Source organism: Bombina bombina, chromosome 8 (assembly GCF_027579735.1).
Source record: "Bombina bombina isolate aBomBom1 chromosome 8, aBomBom1.pri, whole genome shotgun sequence".
Taxonomy (NCBI): domain Eukaryota; kingdom Metazoa; phylum Chordata; class Amphibia; order Anura; family Bombinatoridae; genus Bombina; species Bombina bombina.
Window position 1 is genome coordinate 17,660,367 of NC_069506.1, and position 23,007 is coordinate 17,683,373.

General features: G+C 33.1%; 1 protein-coding gene and 1 pseudogene across 1 annotated transcript; both read right to left on the reverse strand.

Moving 5' to 3' along the window:
- Window positions 1-4,785, reverse strand: part of LOC128638755 (IgGFc-binding protein-like) — a 13,918-nt pseudogene extending 9,133 nt beyond the window's left edge.
- Window positions 4,786-6,611: 1,826 nt separating this feature from the next.
- Window positions 6,612-19,047, reverse strand: LOC128638756 (IgGFc-binding protein-like). Its single transcript, XM_053690893.1, has 5 exons — window positions 18,993-19,047; window positions 18,608-18,643; window positions 16,638-17,864; window positions 7,677-7,715; window positions 6,612-6,658 (listed from the first exon to the last, which is right to left on the reverse strand). The coding sequence occupies exons 1-5, from the start codon at window positions 19,045-19,047 to the stop codon at window positions 6,612-6,614; spliced, it is 1,404 nt and encodes a 467-aa protein (XP_053546868.1).
- Window positions 19,048-23,007: the final 3,960 nt, after the last annotated feature.

A 23,007-nucleotide genomic window follows, 5' to 3' on the forward strand; every position in this document is an offset into this window, starting at 1 on the left:
GTCAATATTGTCAACTCATACAGCCATCTTGAAATCTTGACATTGGTACCTTATTTATTAGTTTATAGAGATGTGCATACATTCCAATAATCAGATTTTCATTGGCATTTTAACAAAACAAATATCTGAATAAATGCACAAAGAAATTTAAAGAAAACAAAAAATTACTCATGAAAATCGTCAGTATTCATTCATTTCCTTTATTTCTTTAAGGGGTTAATAGTTACTTTAACAGGCTCTGGAGACCGCGCTATTCTAATCTTCTTCTTGCAAGAGCCGGTCAAGCTAGCAGGAGGCTTAATGCGCTTAGCTCCCAGGACCTGCACTAAAGTTAAGGCCGGTCCTGGGAACCAAGAGAGTTAAGCCGCAGTTATCGTGGCTATAGTTCTGGCAAGAAGAGGATCGGGTTAACCTTAAGGGTATTTTAGCTACAGGTGAACTTTTTACCTGTGGCTTTGAAACATTTAAATTTGTTTTAATGAAAACGAATATAAAGGTTTAACTAAATTATGTATTCATTAGTTTTAAACAAAACAAATAACAAATAGTGCAGACACCAAATTTTCAGGGAAAGAAATTTTTGTAAATATTCTAAACGAAAATTTCTTGGCTGCACATTTCTATAGTTTCCCAAAAGCAATTCACAAATTTTTCTACACCTAGAAATAGAAATATTAATATAGTAGGTTTTTAGTTTTCTTTATTTAAGCCAACTAGCAAAATGAAAAAGGGCCTAGATTTTATTTCTAAGAATGTTTTTTATCACATTTTTTATTTTAAATATATAATTTTATTATGAAAAAAATAATAATATTATTCCTCTTTTCATTTTATGTCAAGCCATAACTTTTTAGATTTACTGTAATGTTCATATTTAGTTAAAGGGACAGTCAAGACCAGAATTGTTGTTGTTTAAAAAGCTAGATAATCCCTTAATTACCAATTCCCCAGTTTTGCATAGCCAACACAGTTATAATTATACACATTTTACCTCTGTAATTACCTTGTATCTAAGCCTCAGCAGACTGCCCCATTATTTCAGTTTTTTGACAGATTTGCATTTTAGCCAATCAGAGCTTTCTCCATGGTAAATTCACATGCTTGAGCTCAATGTTATCTATATGAAACACGTAAACTAATGCCCTCTAGTGGTGAAAACTATCAAAATGCATTTAGATTAGAAGGCGGGCCTTCAAGGTTTAAGAAATTAGCATATGAACCTCCTAGGTTTAGCTTTCAACTAAGAATACCAAATGAACAAAGCAAAATTGATGATAAAAGTAAAATGGAAAGTTCTTTAAAATTACATGCCCTATTTGAAACATGAAAGTTTTTTTTGGACTTGACTGTCCCTTTAAATTTGCTTTTCATATATACATAAGGTAAAAACTATGCACTTGTGCAATGATAAATATGGATAGCAGATGCAGAAATTCAGACAGTGAGAACCTACAGAATTACTTTGCATAAAAGATATGTGTGATGTGTGTGGTATAAATATATATATATACACACAAAACTAGAGGGACAGATTTTGTTTACATTTAATTTTTAGTATGAATTACTAATATATAAGATTTTCCGAAATGTATGGCAGTGTTGGTTTCATATTATATGTACTGTAAATGAATAGGAGAAACACTTGCTTTTTAGAGAAGACATTTACATTTTTACTTATAAATAATTGTGGTCAAATAACATCTATTTGTTATACTCCTAGGACACAGAGCATATATTCACTTGTTATCTTTTCCCCAGAAGCTGTTGGCTCTTTAGGTTCTATAAACAATGCTATATACATGTTTAATTCATGTTACGTTACCTAGTATGTAAATATACAACTACAAATATCCCGATCAATGAAGTACAATTGTCTGATACTTTCAACTTGTATTGTACTATGTGCTCTTACTAAGAGTCTGGTTTTACAAAAGCCCACAACTCTCACAAGGTGAGAGTTAATAATCCATCAGCACTACGAGATCTCTATCTTCTAGAGAGGAAATTTTCACTGTATCTTACTTATGGATTTTTCCCAATCAATAATTTTTTATTTTTTTTCCTTTATAAATATTATACAAATAATCATATGCAACTAGAACTTACTTTTAATCCCTGTACTTGGTGCTCCAGGCCCTATTTAAAAAAAAAATATATATATATATATATAACATTATATCAATGCAACACTTACACACACACACACATTTATATATACATACATACACTCACACATTTTGAAAAACCTATAAATAAGATTGAACTAAAGCAGGACACACACACATATATAAATATATATATATATATATATATATATATATATATATATATATATATAGAGAGAGAGAGAGAGAGAGAGAGAGAGAGAGATTATTACCCCTGATAGAAGGAGCCACAGATCCGTAGCTAACGCTTGGAGAGTACCCAATGCTCAGGAGACCAAAAGGTACCGAAGGATGTTCCACTGTGTGATAACTGAAGCCACTTCCATAGTTATATTCTCCCCACGAATACTTTGATCCAGGGAATTCTTTCCATTTAACACCTTCTGGTAACTTCCCATCAACAGTGATTCCTGTTTATCTGAGGTCTTGATTACAAAAACAGCCAGATTGGTTTCAAACTTGTCTTGTCCAATGAGCTCATAAGCAATAGCAAATCTTTCAGTAGCTGGAACATTGGTAAGGAAAGGGTCAAATGGTTTAGTGTTGAATGTCCCGCCAGTACCAAAAAATAAGACCTGTAGTTTACTGTCAGCATTGATAATTTAATGGCGATGATGCTGTAACTTCTAATTGTAGAACCTCTCCAGCTAATAGTTCTTTTATTTTTTCTTCTGATCCTGATTGATAATTTATTTCTGTATCTTTAGCAGGAATAATAAACACAATATCAGACTTGGGCTGGAAGGACATGCCTGGGACAAAGAATGAGTATCCCCAGCTGGGCACAGGTAACAGCTGTTCATACACATGGCCACAATCTCCATTTTTCTGACTACATGTGTGCCCACTGATGACTGCCACAGGATGATCAGCAACTACCTTAGTGCCAGAGAGATCATCAGTACTCTGAATCTGGACAGCCTGGAAAGGTTCAAGGGTGAGTGTGAGCTTGCTGTCCTTTGGATAATTCTTTCCTTGGAAACTCACAGCTCCTTTTAGGTCAATGTTAACAACTGTGGGATTTTCATGATTAATCACAGGAGAACTCTGGGTAAGCTCCATCTGCCCCCCATGGAGGGGTAATTATATAATACTCAACTCCCCACAGATGCACTGGGTAAAGCAAAGCTGTGTCACTACTTGCCGTATTTATAGCTGCGAGAAACAATGGTAACCTCAACATCAGATTTAATCACTAGAGAACTTGGTGATGTGTCTGATCCGCTCATCTCTACATTTGTTGTGATAGGAATAGACACCGTTTCTCCCTCTCCAACCTTCACATCCTTCCTAAAGTCAGATTTGTTAATTGTGACAGAAACAGAGGTGGACGGTTTAGTGCCGGTAACCAGAAGCTCCAGTTGTGGGGTCTCTTTAGGGTCATGATTCTGCATAAACACAGTAACAAACTCTTTGCCCAGTGTCGTCACATCTTCATAGCCTGTAAAGTTATAGAAAAAGGAAGAGATTTCCAACATCAGTTTATTATAAAAATAAAACCTGAAATTACCATTTAATTTAAATTAAAGGGACAGTCAACCATTGAATTGTTATTGTTTTAAAAGATAGATAATCCCTTTATTACTCATTCCCCAGTTTTGCATAACCAACACAGTTATAATAATATACTTTTAACCTCTAGGAACCTTCTTCCAGCCCCCTGATCACATGACTGTGACTGTTTATCATCTATTGTCTTAAATTTAGCATTGTATTGTGCTAGATCTTAAATAACCCCCTGTGCCTGAACACAGTGTTATCTATATGGCCCACGTGTACTTTCTGTCTCTTTGTGTTGAAAAGAGATTTAAAAAGCCTGTGATAAGAGGCAGCCCTCAAAGGCTTAGAAATTAGCATATGAGCCTACCTAGGTTTAGTTTAAACTAAGAATACCAAGAGAAAAAAGCAAATTTGATGATAAAAGTAAATTGGAAAGTCAATTAAAATGAAAAGTCCTATCTGAATAATGAAAGTTTAATTTATACTTGACTGTCCCTTTAAAAACATTAATACCAATATGTGAATTTAAAATAAATTAATCTTATGGAGTGTTTTTTTGCAATATTTCCCAATAGTGTTAAAATACTACTTCTCTATTCACCTTATTAATTACTTAATATATTTATTTATATAATTAAGATAAGTGATAACAACAAATAAATAAAAACTGTATTTGAGACTCACCGCCTGGTTTCTCAGGTACTTTAGTTGAAGGGAATTCTGTTATGGAAACAAGAAACAATAAAGATAATAGATTTTAGCAATATTTTATTTTACATTGAGGACAATATTATTGAATTAAATTCATTTTAGTAATAGTTTTTTTTTCTAACAGGATTTCTTTTTATTATGCTCCATTTCATAACAAGACTCAATGTCCTTCTTTTACTCTCACTGTAGTTCTACACTTATGTTGTAGGTTTCATAATTTAAGCACCGTATTACACTTTCTAAACTGAAATTAGTTCATCCGAATCATGGATTTAATTATGGCTTGTTAATCTGGAATCAAACATTTATTTGATGCGTATATGAGACGATATGCGATACAAAACACGCACTCACTTTCAATCTTCTCGCCTGGGGCTGTTGGGGCCTCAGGTTCTGTAAATTTTCCCATTCCCTAAATGAAGCATGGTGATGTATATTTGGTGAAATTCTAGATCTAAGCGACTGCTGTTTTGTAAGATAGAGATTTGCCTAAAATATCCTTTTCTTAAAAACCTTGGGAAAAAAAACGTCCATTGTCATCATGTTCCCCTTAAGTTATCACTGCATATTCATTATGGGTGTGTTTGAATAAAGTTTAATCTATGTCGTACATTTTAAGTAAAATATAGCAAGTTTAGCAAGTCTAGTGTGATCATTCAAAAATGTCAACTGATAGAGCCATGATGACAATTATAAACCTCTATCTATAAGTTTTCCATAATATAACTAGAACGTAGTGTAATAAGAGCAGGATTTGTTTTACATAATGACTAATAAAATAAATAAAATAGTAGATTATGACTAGGGATGGGCGAATGTTTCGCAACATTCGAAAAATGGCACGAATTTTAACACATTCGTTCATTCGAACCGAATTTCAAATGTTTACATAACATTCTAACATTCGATTTCGAATGTTCGGTTTTGAATTTTACGATTACATTCGAAAATATTCTTTTCGAAAAATTTGAATTTAGATTGTAATAGTATTTCTAATGCTTTTTCTTTAAATGTAATATTCGAATTATGCAATATTCGAATTCGAAAAATTTGAATTTATATTCAAATTCGAAAAATTCGAATTTATTTGTTTGTAATAATATTTCTAATGCTTTCTTTAAATGTAATATTCGAATTATGCAATATTCTATATGGAAACATTCGAAATGATATATTTGTATCTATTTATGTATCAATTTACTAGATTCCAGCCCTACCACATGAACTATTGAACTTCTAAATAGTATTTGTTAAATAGAATGTTAAATTCAAAATTTCGAATGTGGACATTCGATATAATTATAAACATTCGAATTCGAAAGTGACATTCGAAAACTGTAAATAACATTCGATTTTCGAATTTTTTAAGAATATTCGTTCTTATCGACATTCGGATTTAGAATTCGAATTTCGGTAATAACATTCGTTCTACATTCGAAATTCGAAAATTTACACATTCGTCCATCCCTAATTATGAAGCATAGGGGCCAATTTACTAATGTCCGCCGCACATCGATAAATGCCGCAGCAGGGGGTGTCAATCAACCTGATCATATCAGATTGGGCTGATTTCTGTCTGTCGCCTCAGAGGTGGCAGACGAGTTAAGGAGCAGCGGTCTTAAGACCACTGCTTCTTAACTCCTGTTTCTGGCGAACCTGAAGGCTCGCATGAAAACAGATGCATTTAGGCCTTAATAAATCGGCCCCATAGATTTTACTTCAAATAATATTTCAATTGTTTTTGTTTTTTTCTTTAAAGGGACATGATCCAGATACAGCATACAATTATTAAAAAAAAAATCCAATTTACTTTTTATATTTGTTTTTCTTCAAATTCTTTCTTGTATCTATTGTTGAAGCAGCTGCAATGCACTAAATTAAGTTCTAAGTCTGCAGCTACTTAACCTCTCCACTACCTTATGTGTTGAGAATTTTAATCATAACAATCCAATCCGAACGGAAGATTGACAGCCCCCTACTCATGCAAGCAGGGGGCAGCACTGCACATGCAACATCACCTTGCCACAAGCCAAGGCAGATGAGGCTCATGGTAAGGAACGTCATCTGCCCAGCACATGATAAATAGGGGCCCACAGACTTGAAATTTGATCAACTTTTTAAATATTTCTAAATTAAAAGGCATTCTAATTACAGACATTTAAAACATGGTCCATGTTAAGCTGGAGTCAAACAATGATTTGCTGTAGATAACAGAAGATATCAGATACAAAATCCTCACTCACTTCCAATCTTCTCTCCTGGTGCTGTTGGCTTCTTAGGTTCTGTAAATAATTGTAAAGAAGCAAAAGTGTTAATATTTCTATTAATAAATATCCAAATATTCATTCAAAACAGATGAAGATCAGTATTATACATTGGGTGAAATTCACAACATTTAAGCAAGATCTCTGTGTGCACTATAAAGGGACATTAAACAGTAAATAAAGAAAAGATTAATCTGACAATAACATGCAGATGTATTTCTAAAGCTTCATTAGTTTAAATATTGATGAAATAAGTGTAAAGTTTTAGTGTCTATAAAATAAGGGGAGTTGCCATGTTGTAACTTAGGTTACCTTCTCTGCTGTGGCCAATTAGAGACAGTTATAAATAGGTCACTAGAGTGTGTAGCCAATGGCTGTGTGGAATATAAAAGTGTTCTGCACTTCCATTTCTAACAGGAAAAGCTCACAATTCAGAATGAAATTAAAGTAAAGGGGGCAAAACAAATAATTAAAGTATATTGCAGATTTCTTATATATATATGCAATTTATCATTTTATATTAACATCTCAAAGTTTTTAATGTCCCTTTAAATATTTACTGTAATTTTCATTGCCATGTGGTCTTATTAAGTTATCACTGCATAGTAATTAGTGAAATGTTTGTCTAAAATATCATGTCATTTGTACTTTGCAAATATAACAAGTTCTGCAAGGTTAGTGGGATGAGTCAAAATTGTTAACTCGCACACCCATCTTAAAACTCATGACGCTTAAACCTTATCTTTTAGTTTCCCATAAAATAATTCTCTAACTTATCTACAACTAGATTTAGGTTTAACATAAGAAGCATTTTTTTACACCAAATAATAAAATAAAAAAGAGTACCTACATGATGTAACATTTTTTTTAAATAATTGAACATAAACAAATATTTACAAATACATGTATGAAGATCATGATCAGTGCTGTACAATTATCTGTCAGGCGTTGCCGTTATGTCTAATTACAGACATTTAAAATAATGCCCCTGTTAAGCTGAAGTTAAACATTGATTTGATATACAAAACTCACTCACTTTCAATCTTCTCTCCTGGGGCTTTTGGCTTCTCAGGTTCTGTAATAAATTTTAAAGTAGCAAAAGTGTTAATTAATATTCAATAAATAAATATCCATGTATTCATTCCCAAAAGATGAACATCAGTGATTTACGAGTGAAATTAAAAAAATCTAAGCAAGACCACTGTGTGCGCTTGAAACGTCCATTGTCATGTGGTCTCATTAAGTTAACAGATCATATTTATTAACTAAGGCCTAGATTACGAATGGAGGGCAATATTGCGCTATCACAAGCTCGCAGGAGAATTAACCAACCCCTTGTAATGGCAGGTTATTTAAATTTGTCCCTTTAAGGGGGGCACGTTATTATAGAGCTCCTTGCGTGATCTAGCCCTAAGTGTTTTGATGTGGATATCAGAGAATATCAGATGCAAAACACGCACTCACTTTCAAAACAATTGTAAAGAACCAAAAATTTTAAGTTTAAATAAATAAATATCCACATACTCATTCCCAAAATATGAACATCAATGAAGTTCATAAAAACTTAATACATCCAATGTCATGTTATCACAGCATTCATTTATCTTATTCGTGTTGTCACTGGGAATGTCTGTCTAAAATATCATGCATTTTGTACTTCTGTGCCAAATAAACCAAGGTCAGCAAGGGATCAGTCAATATTGTCAACTCATACAGCCATCTTGAAATCTTGACATTGGTACCTTATTTATTAGTTTATAGAGATGTGCATTCATTCCAATAATCAGATTTTCATTTGCATTTTAACAAAACAAATATCTGAATAAATGCACAAAGAATTTTAACCCCTTAATGACCACAGCACTTTTCCATTTTCTGTCCGTTTGGGTCCAAGGCTATTTTTACATTTTTGCGGTGTTTGTGTTTAGCTGTAATTTTCTTCTTACTCATTTACTGTACCCACACATATTATATACCGTTTTTCTCGCCATTAAATTAACTTTCTAAAAATACCATTATTTTCATCATATCTTATTATTTACTATAAAAAAATTTATAAAATATGAGGAAAAAATGGAAAAAAACACACTTTTTTTTAACTTTGACCCCCAAAATCTGTTACACATCTACAACCACCAAAAAACACCCATGCTAAATAGTTTCTAAATTTTGTCCTGAGTTTAGAAATACCCAATGTTTACATGTTCTTTGCTTTTTTTGCAAGTTATAGGGCCATAAATACAAGTAGCATTTTGCTATTTCCAAACTACTTTTTTCAAAATTAGCGCTAGTTACATTAGAACACTAATATCTTTCAGGAATCTCTGAATATCCATTGACATGTATATATTTTTTTTTAGAAGACATCCCAAAGTATTGATCTAGGCCAATTTTGGTATATTTCATGCCACCATTTCACCGCCAAATGCGAACAAATACAAAAAATCGTTCACTTTTTCACAAATTTTTTCACAAACTTTCGGTTTCTCACTGAAATTATTTACAAACAGCTTGTGCAATTATGGCACAAATGGTTGTAAATGCTTCTCTGGGATCCCCTTTGTTCAGAAATAGCAGACATATATGGCTTTGGCATTGCTTTTTGGTAATTAGAAGGCCACTAAATGCCGCTGCGCACCACACGTGTATTATGCCCAGCAGTGCAGGGGTTAATTAGGGAGCTTGTAGGGAGCTTGTATGGTTAATTTTAGCTTTAGTGTAGTGTAGTAGACAACCCAAAGTATTGATCTAGGCCCATTTTGGTATATTTCATGCCACCATTTCACCGCCAAATGCGATCAAATAAAAAAAAAAAACGTTAAATTTTTCACAATTTTAGGTTTCTCACTGAAATTATTTACAAGCAGCTTGTGCAATTATGGCACAAATGGTTCTAAATGCTTCTCTGGGATCCCCTTTGTTCAGAAATAGCAGATATATATGATTTTGGCGTTGCTTTCTGGTAATTAGAAGGCCGCAAAATGCTGCTGCGCATCACACGTGTATTATGGCTAGCAGTGAAGGGGTTAATTAGGAAGTTTGTAGGGAGCTTGCAGGGTTAATTTTAGCTTTAGTGTAGAGATCAGCCTCCCACCTGACACATCAGACCCCCTGATCCCTCCCAAACAGCTCCCTTCCCTCCCCCACCCCACAAATGTCCCCGCCAACTTAAGTACTGGCAGAAAGTCTGCCAGTACTAAAATAAAAGCTTTTTGGGGGGTTTAGGTTTTAAAAAAAAAAAATTCTTCTGCTGTGTAGGACCCCCCTTAGCCTCCAACCTCCCTGATCCCCCCCAAAACAGCTCTGTAACCTTCCCCATCTGCCTTATTGGGGGCCATCTTGGGTACTGGCAGCTGTCTGCCAGTACCCAGCTTGCACAAAAAAGGGCTTTTTTTTCTTAGGTTTTTTTTTTTCTGTAGTGTAGCTTCCCCAAACCCCCCCCCCCACCACCACCACAAACCCCCACCACCTCATTGATCGTTTATCGTTTTTGTTTTTTTACTTTTTTCACCGATTTATTTTAAACCTTTTTCTGTAGTGTAGCGGTTCCCACCCGCTCCCTCCCCGTGCACGCGCCCACCCCCGCCCTCCCGTGCATGCGTGCACGTCCGTCTGTCTCCATGGTAAATTCACGTGTTTGAGCTCAATGTTATCTATATGAAACACGTAAACTAATGCCCTCTAGTGGTGAAAACTATTAAAATGCATTTAGATTAGAGGCGGCCATCAAGGTTTAAGAAATAGCATATGAACCACTTAGGTTTAGCTTTCAACTAAGAATACCAACTGAACAAAGCAAAATTGAAAATAAAAGTAAATTGGAAAGGTTTTTAAAATTACATGCCCTATTTGAAACATGAAAGATTTTTTTGGACTTGACTGTCCCTTTAAATTTGCATGTCATATATACATAAGGTAAAACTATGCACTTGTGCAATGATAAATATGGATAACATATGCAGAATTCAGACAGTGAAACCTACAGAATTACTTTACATAAAAGATATGTGTGATGTGTGTGTATAAATATATATATACACACAAAACTAGAGGGACAGATTTTGTTAAATTTAATTTTTAGTATGAATTACTAATATATAAGATTTTCCGAAATGTATGGCAGTGTTGGTTTCATATTATATGTACTGTAAATGAATAGGAGAAACACTTGCTTTTTAGAGAAGACATTTACATTTTTACTTATAAATAATTTTAGTCAAATAACATCTATTTGATATACTCCTAGGACACAGAGCATATATTCACTTGTTATCTTTTCCCCAGAAGCTGTTGGCTCTTTAGGTTCTGTAAACAATGCTATATACATGTTTAATTCATGTTACGTTACCTAGTATGTATATATACAACAACAAATATCCCGATCAATGAAGTACAATTGTCTGATACTTTCAACTTGTATTGTACTATGTGCTCTCACTAACAGTCTGGTTTTACAAAAGCCCACAACTCTCACAAGGTGAGAGTTAATAATCTATCAGCACTACAAGATTTCTATCTTCTAAAGAGGAAAATGTCACTGTATCTTACTTATGGATTTTTCCCAATCAATTATTTTTATTTTTTTCCTTTATAAATATTACACAAATAATCAGATGTAACTAGAACTTACTTTTAATCCCTGTACTTGGTGCTCCAGGCCCTATTTAAAAAAAATATATATATCTAACATTATATCAATGCAACACTTACACACACACACATATATATATATATAACATAGATAAGAGGCGGTACTCACTGGTCTTTCCAAAGTGTACTTTAATATAACAAAGTGACGTTTCGGGGTCACTTTGTTATATTAAAGTACACTTTGGAAAGACCAGTGAGTACCGCCTCTTATCTATTATATTCAACCGTTGGTACCCTGACATTTGCTGTTGTGGTGAGAGTGCTCTTTTTTTAATTATATATATATATATATATATATATATATATATATATATATATACACACACACACATTTTGAAAACCTACAAGTAAGATTGAACTAAAGCTGGACGCACACACACATATATATATAAATATATATATATATATATATATATATATAGAGAGAGAGAGAGGAGAGAGAGAGAGAGAGAGAGATTATTACCCCTGATAGAAGGGGCCACAGATCCGTAGCTAACGCTTGGAGAGTGTTGTAGGTTTCATAATTTAAGCACTGTATTACACTTTCTAAACTGAAATTAGTTCATCCGAATCATGGATTTAATTATGGCTTGTTAATCTGGAATCAAACATTATTTGATGCGTATATGAGAGGATTTGCGATACAAAACACGCACTCACTTTCTATCTTCTCGCCTGGGGCTGTTGGCGTCTCAGGTTCTGTAAACAATTGTAAAGAAGCAAAAATCTAAATTTTCCCATTCCCTAAATGAAGCTTGGGGATGTATATTTGGTGAAATTCTAGATCTAAGCGACTGTTGTTTTGTAAGATATAGATTTGCCTAAAATATCCTTTTCTTAAAAACCTTGGGAAAAAAACATCCATTGTCATCGTGTTCCCCTTAAGTTATCACTGCATATTCATTATGGGTGTGTTTGAATAAAGTTTAATCTATGTCGCACTTTTTTAGTAAAATATAGCAAGTTTAGCAAGTCTAGTGTGATCATTCAAAAATGTCAACTGATAGAGCCATGATGACAATTATAACACCTCTATCTATAAGTTTCCATAATATAACTAGAACATAGTGTAATAAGAGCAGGATTTGTTTTATATAATGACTAATAAAATAAATAAAATAGTAGATTATGACGCATAGGGGCCAATTTACTAATGTCCGCCGCACATCGATAAATGCAGCAGCAGGGGGTGTCAATCAACCTGATCATATCAGATCGGGCTGATTTCTGTCTGTCGCCTCAGAGGTGGTGGACGAGTTAAGGAGCAGCGATCTTAAGACCACTGCTTCTTAACTCCTGTTTCAGGCGAACCTGAAGGCTCGCATGAAAAGAGATGCGATGAGAAACAAAATCCTCACTCACTTCCAATCTTCTCTCCTGGTGCTGTTGGCTTCTTAGGTTCTGTAAATAATTGTAAAGAAGCAAAAGTGTTAATATTTCTATTAATAAATATCCACATATTCATTCAAAAAAGATGAAGATCAGTATTATACATTGGGTGAAATTCACAACATTTAAGCAAAATCTCTGTGTGCACTATAAAGGGACATTAAACTAAATAAAGAAAAGATTAGTCTGAGAATAACATGCAGATGTAGTTTTAAAGCTTCATTAGTTTAAATATTGATGAAATAAGTGTAAAGTTTTAGTGTCTATAAAGCAATGGGAGCTGCCGTGTTGTAACTTAGGTTACCTTCTCTGCTGTGGCCAATTAGAGACAGTTATAAATAGGTCACTAGAGTGTGTAGCCAATGGCTGTGTGGAATATAAAAGTGTTCTGCACTTCCATTTCTAACAGGAACTGAAAAGCTCACAATTTCAGAATGGAATTAAAGGAAAGGGGGCAAAACAAATAATTAAAGTATATGGCAGATTTTTTTATATATATATACGATTTATCATTTTATATTAACATCTCAGAGTTTTTAATGTCCCTTTAAATATTCACTGTAATGTTCATTGCCATAAGGTCTTATTAAGTTATCACTGCATAGTAATTAGTGAAATGTTTGTCTAAAATATCATGTCATTTGTACTTTGCAAATATAACAAGTTCTGCAAGGCTAGTGGGATGAGTCAAAATTGTTAACTCGCACACCCATCTTAAAACTCATGACACTTAAACCTTATCTTTTAGTTTCCCATAAAATAATTCTCTAACTTATCTACAACTAGATTTAGGTTTAACATAAGAAGCATATTTTTACACCAAATAATAAAATAAAAAAGAGTACCTACATGATGTAACATTTTTTTTTAAAATAATTGAACATAAACAAATATTTACAAATACATGTATGAAGATCATGATCAGTGCTGTACAATTATCTGTCAGGCGTTGCCGTTATGTCTAATTACAGACATTTAAAATAATGCCCCTGTTAAGCTGAAGTTAAACATTGATTTGATATACAAAACCCACTCACTTTCAATCTTCTCGCCTGGGGCTGTTGGCTTCTCAGGTTCTGTAATAATTTTTAAGGTAGCAAAAGTGTTAATTAATTTTCAATAAATAAATATCCACATATTCATTCCCAAAAGATGAACATCAGTGATTTACGAGTGAAATTAAAAAAATCTAAGCAAGACCACTGTGTGCGCTTGAAACGTCCATTGTCATGTGGTCTCATTAAGTTAACAGATCATATTTATTAACTAAGGCCTAGATTACGAATGGAGGGCAATATTGCGCTATCACAAGCTTGTGGGAGCAATAACCAGCCCCTTGTAATGCAAAACACGCACTCACTTTCAAAACAATTGTAAAGAACCAAAAGTGTTGTGTTTAAATAAATAAATATCCACATACACATTCCCAAAATATGAACATCAATGAAGTTCATAAAAACTTAAAACGTCCAATGTCATGTTATCACAGCTTTCAATTATGTTATTCGTGTTATCACTGGGAATATCTGTCTAAAATATCATGCATTTTGTACTTTTTTGCCAAATAAACCAAGTTCAGCAAGGGATCAGTCAATATTGTCAACTCATACAGCCATCTTGAAATCTTGACATTGGTACCTTATTTATTAGTTCATAGAGATGTGCATTCATTCCAATAATCAGATTTTCATTGGCATTTTAACAAAACAAATATCTGAATAAATGCACAAAGAAATTTAAAGAAAACAAAAAATTACTCATGAAAATCGTTAGTATTCATTCATTTCCTTTATTTCTTTAATGGGTTAATAGTTACTTTAACAGGCTCTGGAGACCGCGCTATTCCAATCTTCTTCTTGCAAGAGCCGGTCAAGCTAGCAGGAGGCTTAATGCGCTCAGCTCCCAGGACCTGCACTAAAGTTAAGGCCGGTCCTGGGAACCAAGAGAGTTAAGCCGCAGTTATTGTGGCTATAGTTCTGGCAAGAAGAGGATCGGGTTAACCTTAAGGTATTTTAGCTACAGATGAACTTTTCACCTGTGGCTTTGAAACATTTAAATTTGTTTTAATGAAAACGAATATAAAGGTTCAACTAAATTTAGTATTCGTTTAGTTTTAAACAAAACAAATAACAAATAGTGCAGACACCAAATTTTCAGGGAAAGAAATTTTTGTAAATATTCTAAACAAAAATTTCTTGGCTGCACATTTCTATTAGTTTCCCAAAAAAAATCACAATTTTTTCTACACCTAGAAATAGAAATATTAATATAGTAGATTTTTAGTTTTCTTTATTTAAGCCAACTAGCAAAATGAAAAAGGGCCTAGATTTTATTTCTAAGAATGTTTTTTATCACATTTTTTATTTTAAATATGTAATTTTATTATGAAAAAAATAATAATATTATTCCTCTTTTCATTTTATGTCAAGCCATAACTTTTTAGATTTACTGTAATGTTCATATTTAGTTAAAGGGACATTCAAGACCAGAATTGTTGTTGTTTTAAAAGATATATAATCCCTTAATTACCAATTCCCCAGTTTTGCATAGCCAACACAGTTATAATTATATACGTTTTACCTCTGTAATTACCTTGTATCTAAGCCTCAGCAGACTGCCCCATTATTTCAGTTTTTTTGACAGATTTGCATTTTAGCCAATCAGAGCTTTCTCCATGGTAAATTCACGTGCTTGAGCTCAATGTTATCTATATGAAACACGTAAACTAATGCCCTCTAGTGGTGAAAACTATCAAAATGCATTTAGATTAGAGGCGGCCTTCAAGGTTTAAGAAATTAGCATATGAACCTCCTAGGTTTAGCTTTCAACTAAGAATACCAAATGAACAAAGCAAAATTGATGATAAAAGTAAAATGGAAAGTTCTTTAAAATTACATGCCCTATTTGAAACATGAAAGTTTTTTTTGGACTTGACTGTCCCTTTAAATTTGCTTTTCATATATACATAAGGTAAAACTATGCACTTGTGCAATGATAAATATGGATAGCAGATGCAGAATTCAGACAGTGAAACCTACAGAATTACTTTGCATAAAAGATATGTGTGATGTGTGTGTATAAATATATATATATACACACAAAACTAGAGGGACAGATTTTGTTTACATTTAATTTTTAGTATGAATTACTAATATATAAGATTTTCCGAAATGTATGGCAGTGTTGGTTTCACATTATATGTACTGTAAATGAATAGGAGAAACACTTGCTTTTTAGAGAAGACATTTACATTTTTACTTATAAATAATTGTGGTCAAATAACATCTATTTGTTATACTCCTAGGACACAGAGCTTATATTCACTTGTTATCTTTTCCCCAGAAGCTGTTGGCTCTTTAGGTTCTATAAACAATGCTATATATATGATTAATTCATGTTACGTTACCTAGTATGTAAATATACAACTACAAAAATCCAGATCAATGAAGTACAATTGTCTGATACTTTCAACTTGTATTGTACTATGTGCTCTTACTAAGAGTCTGGTTTTACAAAAGCCCACAACTCTCACAAGGTGAGAGTTAATAATCCATCAGCACTACGAGATCTCTATCTTCTAGAGAGGAAATTTTCACTGTATCTTACTTATGGATTTTTCCCAATCAATAATTTTTTATTTTTTTCCTTTATAAATATTATACAAATAATCATATGCAACTAGAACTTACTTTTAATCCCTGTACTTGGTGCTCCAGGCCCTATTTAAAAAAAAAATATATATATATATATAACATTATATCAATGCAACACTTACACACACACACACACACATTTATATATACATACATACACTCACACATTTTGAAAAACCTATAAATAAGATTGAACTAAAGCTGGACACACACACATATATAAATATATATATATATATATATATATATATAGAGAGAGAGAGAGAGAGAGAGAGAGAGAGAGAGAGAGAGAGAGATATTATTACCCCTGATAGAAGGAGCCACAGATCCGTAGCTAACGCTTGGAGAGTACCCAATGCTCAGGAGACCAAAAGGTACCGTAGGATGTTCCACTGTGTGATAACTGAAGCCACTTCCATAGTTATATTCTCCCCACGAATACTTTGATCCAGGGAATTCTTTCCATTTAACACCTTCTGGTAACTTCCCATCAACAGTGATTCCTGGTTTATCTGAGGTCTTGATTACAAAAACAGCCAGATTGGTTTCAAACTTGTCTTGTCCAATGAGCTCATAAGCAATAGCAAATCTTTCAGTAGCTGGAACATTGGTAAGGAAAGGGTCAAATGGTTTAGTGTTGAATGTCCCGCCAGTACCAAAAAATAAGACCTGTAGTTTACTGTTAGCATTGATATTTAATGGCGATGATGCTGTAACTTCTAATTGTAGAACCTCTCCAGCTAATAGTTCTTTTATTTTTTCTTCTGATCCTGATTGATAATTTATTTCTGTATCTTTAGCAGGAATAATAAACACAATATCAGACTTGGGCTGGAAGGACATGCCTGGGACAAAGAATGAGTATCCCCAGCTGGGCACAGGTAACAGCTGTTCATACACATGGCCACAATCTCCATTTTTCTGACTACATGTGTGCCCACTGAGGACTGCCACAGGATGATCAGTAACTACCTTAGTGCCAGAGAGATCATCAGTACTCTGAATCTGGACAGCCTGGAAAGGTTCAAGGGTGAGTGTGAGCTTGCTGTCCTTTGGATAATTCTTTCCTTGGAAACTCACAGCTCCTTTTAGGTCAATGTTAACAACTGTGGGATTTTCATGATTAATCACAGAGAACTCTGGGTAAGCTCCATCTGCCCCCCATGGAGGGGTAATTATATAATACTCAACTCCCCACAGATGCACTGGGTATAGCAAAGCTGTGTCACTACTGCCGTATTTATAGCTGCGAGAAACAATGGTAACCTCAACATCAGATTTAATCACTAGAGAACTTGGTGATGTGTCTGATCCGCTCATCTCTACATTTGTTGTGATAGGAATAGACACTGTTTCTCCCTCTCCAACCTTAACGTCCTTCCTAAAGTCAGATTTGTTAATTGTGACAGAAACAGAGGTGGATGGTTTAGTGCCGGTAACCAAAAGCTCCAGTTGTGGGGTCTCTTTAGGGTCATGATTCTGCATAAACACAGTAACAAACTCTTTGCCCAGTGTCGTCACATCTTCATAGCCTGTAAAATTATAGAAAAAGGAAGAGATTTCCAACATCAGTTTATTATAAAAATAAAACCTGAAATTACCATTTAATTTAAATTAAAGGGACAGTCAACCATTGAATTGTTATTGTTTTAAAATATAGATAATCCCTTTATTACTCATTCCCCAGTTTTGCATAACCAACACAGTTATATTAATGTACTTTTTACCTCTAGGAACCTTCTTCCAGCCCCCTGATCACATGACTGTGACTGTTAATCATCTATTGTCTTAAATTTAGCATTGTATTGTGCTAGATCTTAAATAACTTTCTGTGCCTGAACACAGTATTATCTATATAGCCCACGTGTACTTTCTGTCTCTTTGTGTTGAAAAGAGATTTAAAAAGCCTGTGATAAGAGGCAGCCTTCAAAGGCTTAGAAATTAGCATATGAGCCTACCTATGTTTAGTTTAAACTAAGAATACCAAGAGAAAAAAGCAAATTTGATGATAAAAGTAAATTGGAAAGTCAATTAAAATGAAAAGTCCTATCTGAATAATGAAAGTTTAATTTATACTTGACTGTCCCTTTAAAAACATTAATACCAATATGTGAACTTAAAATAAATTAATCTTATGGAGTGTTTTTTTGCAATATTTCCCAATAGTGTTAAAATACTACTTCTCTATTCACCTTATTAATTACTTAATATATTTATTTATATAATTAAGATAAGTGATAAAAACAAATAAATAAAAACAGTATTTGAGACTCACCACCTGGTTTCTCAGGTACTTTAGTTGAAGGGAATTCTGTTATGGAAACAAGAAACAATAAAGATAATAGATTTTAGCAATATTTTATTTTACATTGAGGACAATATTATTTGAATTAAATTCATTTTAGTAATATTTTTTTTTCTAACAGGACTTCTTTTTATTATGCTCCATTTCATAACAAGGCTCACACAATGTCCTTCTTTTACTCTCACTGTAGTTCTACACTTATGTTGTAGGTTTCATAATTTAAGCACTGTATTACACTTTCTAAACTGAAATTAGTTCATCCGAATCATGCATTTAATTATGGCTTGTTAATCTGGAATCAAACATTTATTTGATGCGTATATGAGAGGATATGCGATACAAAACACGCACTCACTTTCAATCTTCTCGCCTGGGGCTGTTGGGGCCTCAGGTTCTGTAAATTTTCCCATTCCCTAAATGAAGCTTGGGGATGTATATTTGGTGAAATTCTAGATCTAAGCGACTGCTGTTTTGTAAGATAGAGATTTGCCTAAAATATCCTTTTCTTAAAAACCTTGGGAAAAAAACGTCCATTGTCATCGTGTTCCCCTTAAGTTATCACTGCATATTCATTATGGGTGTGTTTGAATAAAGTTTAATCTATGTCGTACATTTTAAGTAAAATATAGCAAGTTTAGCAAGTCTAGTGTGATCATTCAAAAATGTCAACTGATAGAGCCATGATGACAATTATAACACCTCTATCTATAAGTTTCCATAATATAACTAGAACGTAGTGTAATAAGAGCAGGATTTGTTTTACATAATGACTAATAAAATAAATAAAATAGTAGATTATGACTAGGGATGGGCGAATGTTTCGCAACATTCGAAAAATGGCACGAATTTTAACACATTCGTTCATTCGAACCGAATTTCGAATGTTTACATAACATTCTAACATTCGATTTCGAATGTTCGGTTTTGAATTTTACGATTACATTCGAAAATATTCTTTTCGAAAAATTTGAATTTAGATTGTAATAGTATTTCTAATGCTTTTTCTTTAAATGTAATATTCGAATTATGCAATATTCGAATTCGAAAAATTTGAATTTATATTCAAATTCGAAAAATTCGAATTTATTTGTTTGTAATAGTATTTCTAATGCTTTCTTTAAATGTAATATTCGAATTATGCAATATTCTATATGGAAACATTCAAAATGATATATTTGTATCTATTTATGTATCAATTTACTAGATTCCAGCCCTACCACATGAACTATTGAACTTCTAAATAGTATTTGTTAAATAGAATGTTAAATTCAAAATTTCGAATGTGGACATTCGATATAATTATAAACATTCGAATTCGAAAGTGACATTCGAAAACTGTAAATAACATTCGATTTTCGAATTTTTAAGAATATTCGTTCTTATCGACATTCGGATTTAGAATTCGAATTTCAGTAATAACATTCGTTCTACATTCGAAATTCGAAAATTTACACATTCGTCCATCCCTAATTATGAAGCATAGGGGCCAATTTACTAATGTCCGCCGCACATCGATAAATGCCGCAGCAGGGGGTGTCAATCAACCTGATCATATCAGATTGGGCTGATTTCTGTCTGTCGCCTCAGAGGTGGCAGACGAGTTAAGGAGCAGCGGTCTTAAGACCACTGCTTCTTAACTCCTGTTTCTGGCGAACCTGAAGGCTCGCATGAAAACAGATGCATTTAGGCCTTAATAAATCGGCCCCATAGATTTTACTTCAAATAATATTTCAATTGTTTTTGTTTTTTTCTTTAAAGGGACATGATCCAGATACAGCATACAATTATTAAAAAAAAATCCAATTTACTTTTTATATTTGTTTTTCTTCAAATTCTTTCTTGTATCTATTGTTGAAGCAGCTGCAATGCACTAAATTTAGTTCTAAGTCTGCAGCTACTTAACCTCTCCACCACCTTATGTGTTGAGAATTTTAATCATAACAATCCAATCCGAACGGAAGATTGACAGCCCCTACTCATGCAAGCAGGGGGCAGCACTGCACATGCAACATTACCTTGCCACAAGGCCAGGCAGATGAGGCTCATGGTAAGGAACGTCATCTGCCCAGCACATGATAAATAGGGGCCCATAGACTTTAAATTTGATCTACTTTTTAAATATTTCTAAATTAAAAGGCATTCTAATTACAGACATTTAAAACATGGTCCATGTTAAGCTGGAGTCAAACAATGATTTGCTGTAGATAACAGAAGATATCAGATACAAAATCCTCACTCACTTCCAATCTTCTCGCCTGGTGCTGTTGGCTTCTTAGGTTCTGTAAATAATTGTAAAGAAGCAAAAGTGTTAATATTTCTATTAATAAATATCCACTTATTCATTCAAAACAGATGAAGATCAGTATTATACATTTGGGTGAAATTCACAACATTTAAGCAAGATCTCTGTGTGCACTATAAAGGGACATTAAACAGTAAATAAAGAAAAGATTAATCTGAGAATAACATGCAGATGTATTTCTAAAGCTTCATTAGTTTAAATATTGATGAAATAAGTGTAAAGTTTTAGTGTCTATAAAATAAGGGGAGTTGCCATGTTGTAACTTAGGTTACCTTCTCTGCTGTGGCCAATTAGAGACAGTTATAAATAGGTCACTAGAGTGTGTAGCCAATGGCTGTGTGGAATATAAAAGTGTTCTGCACTTCCATTTCTAACAGGAAAAGCTCACAATTTCAGAATGAAATTAAAGTAAAGGGGGCAAAACAAATAATTAAAGTATATTGCAGATTTCTTATATATATATGCAATTTATCATTTTATATTAACATCTCAAAGTTTTTAATGTCCCTTTAAATATTTACTGTAATTTTCATTGCCATGTGGTCTTATTAAGTTATCACTGCATAGTAATTAGTGAAATGTTTGTCTAAAATATCATGTCATTTGTACTTTGCTAATATAACAAGTTCTGCAAGGCTAGTGGGATGAGTCAAAATTGTTAACTCGCACACCCATCTTAAAACTCATGACACTTAAACCTTATCTTTTAGTTTCCCATAAAATAATTCTCTAACTTATCTACAACTAGATTTAGGTTTAACATAAGAAGCATTTTTTTACACCAAATAATAAAATAAAAAAGAGTACCTACATGATGTAACATTTTTTTTTAAATAATTGAACATAAACAAACATTTACAAATACATGTATGAAGATCATGATCAGTGATGTACAATTATCTGTCAGGCGTTGCCGTTATGTCTAATTACAGACATTTAACATAATGCCCCTGTTAAGATGAAGTTAAACATTGATTTGATATACAAAACCCACTCACTTTCAATCTTCTCTCCTGGGGCTTTTGGCTTCTCAGGTTCTGTAATAAATTTTAAAGTAGCAAAAGTGTTAATTAATATTCAATAAATAAATATCCATATATTCATTCCCAAAAGATGAACATCAGTGATTTACGAGTGAAATTAAAAAAATCTAAGCAAGACCACTGTGTGCGCTTGAAACGTCCATTGTCATGTGGTCTCATTAAGTTAACAGATCATATTTATTAACTAAGGCCTAGATTACGAATGGAGGGCAATATTGCGCTATCACAAGCTCGCAGGAGAATTAACCAACCCCTTGTAATGGCAGGTTATTTAAATTTGTCCCTTTAAGGGGGGCACGTTATTATAGAGCTCCTTGCGTGATCTAGCCCTAAATGTTTGATGTGGATATCAGAGAATATCAGATGCAAAACACGCACTCACTTTCAAAACAATTGTAAAGAACCAAAAATTTTAAGTTTAAATAAATAAATATCCACATACTCATTCCCAAAATATGAACATCAATGAAGTTCATAAAAACTTAATACATCCAATGTCATGTTATCACAGCATTCATTTATGTTATTCGTGTTGTCACTGGGAATGTCTGTCTAAAATATCATGCAATTTGTACTTCTGTGCCAAATAAACCAAGGTCAGCAAGGGATCAGTCAATATTGTCAACTCATACAGCCATCTTGAAATCTTGACATTGGTACCTTATTTATTAGTTTATAGAGATGTGCATTCATTCCAATAATCAGATTTTCATTTGCATTTTAACAAAACAAATATCTGAATAAATGCACAAAGAATTTTAACCCCTTAATGACCACAGCACTTTTCCATTTTCTGTCCGTTTGGGTCCAAGGCTATTTTTACATTTTTGCGGTGTTTGTGTTTAGCTGTAATTTTCTTCTTACTCATTTACTGTACCCACACATATTATATACCGTTTTTCTCGCCATTAAATTAACTTTCTAAAAATACCATTATTGTCATCATATCTTATTATTTACTATAAAAAAAATTATAAAATATGAGGAAAAAATGGAAAAAAACACACTTTTTTTAACTTTGACCC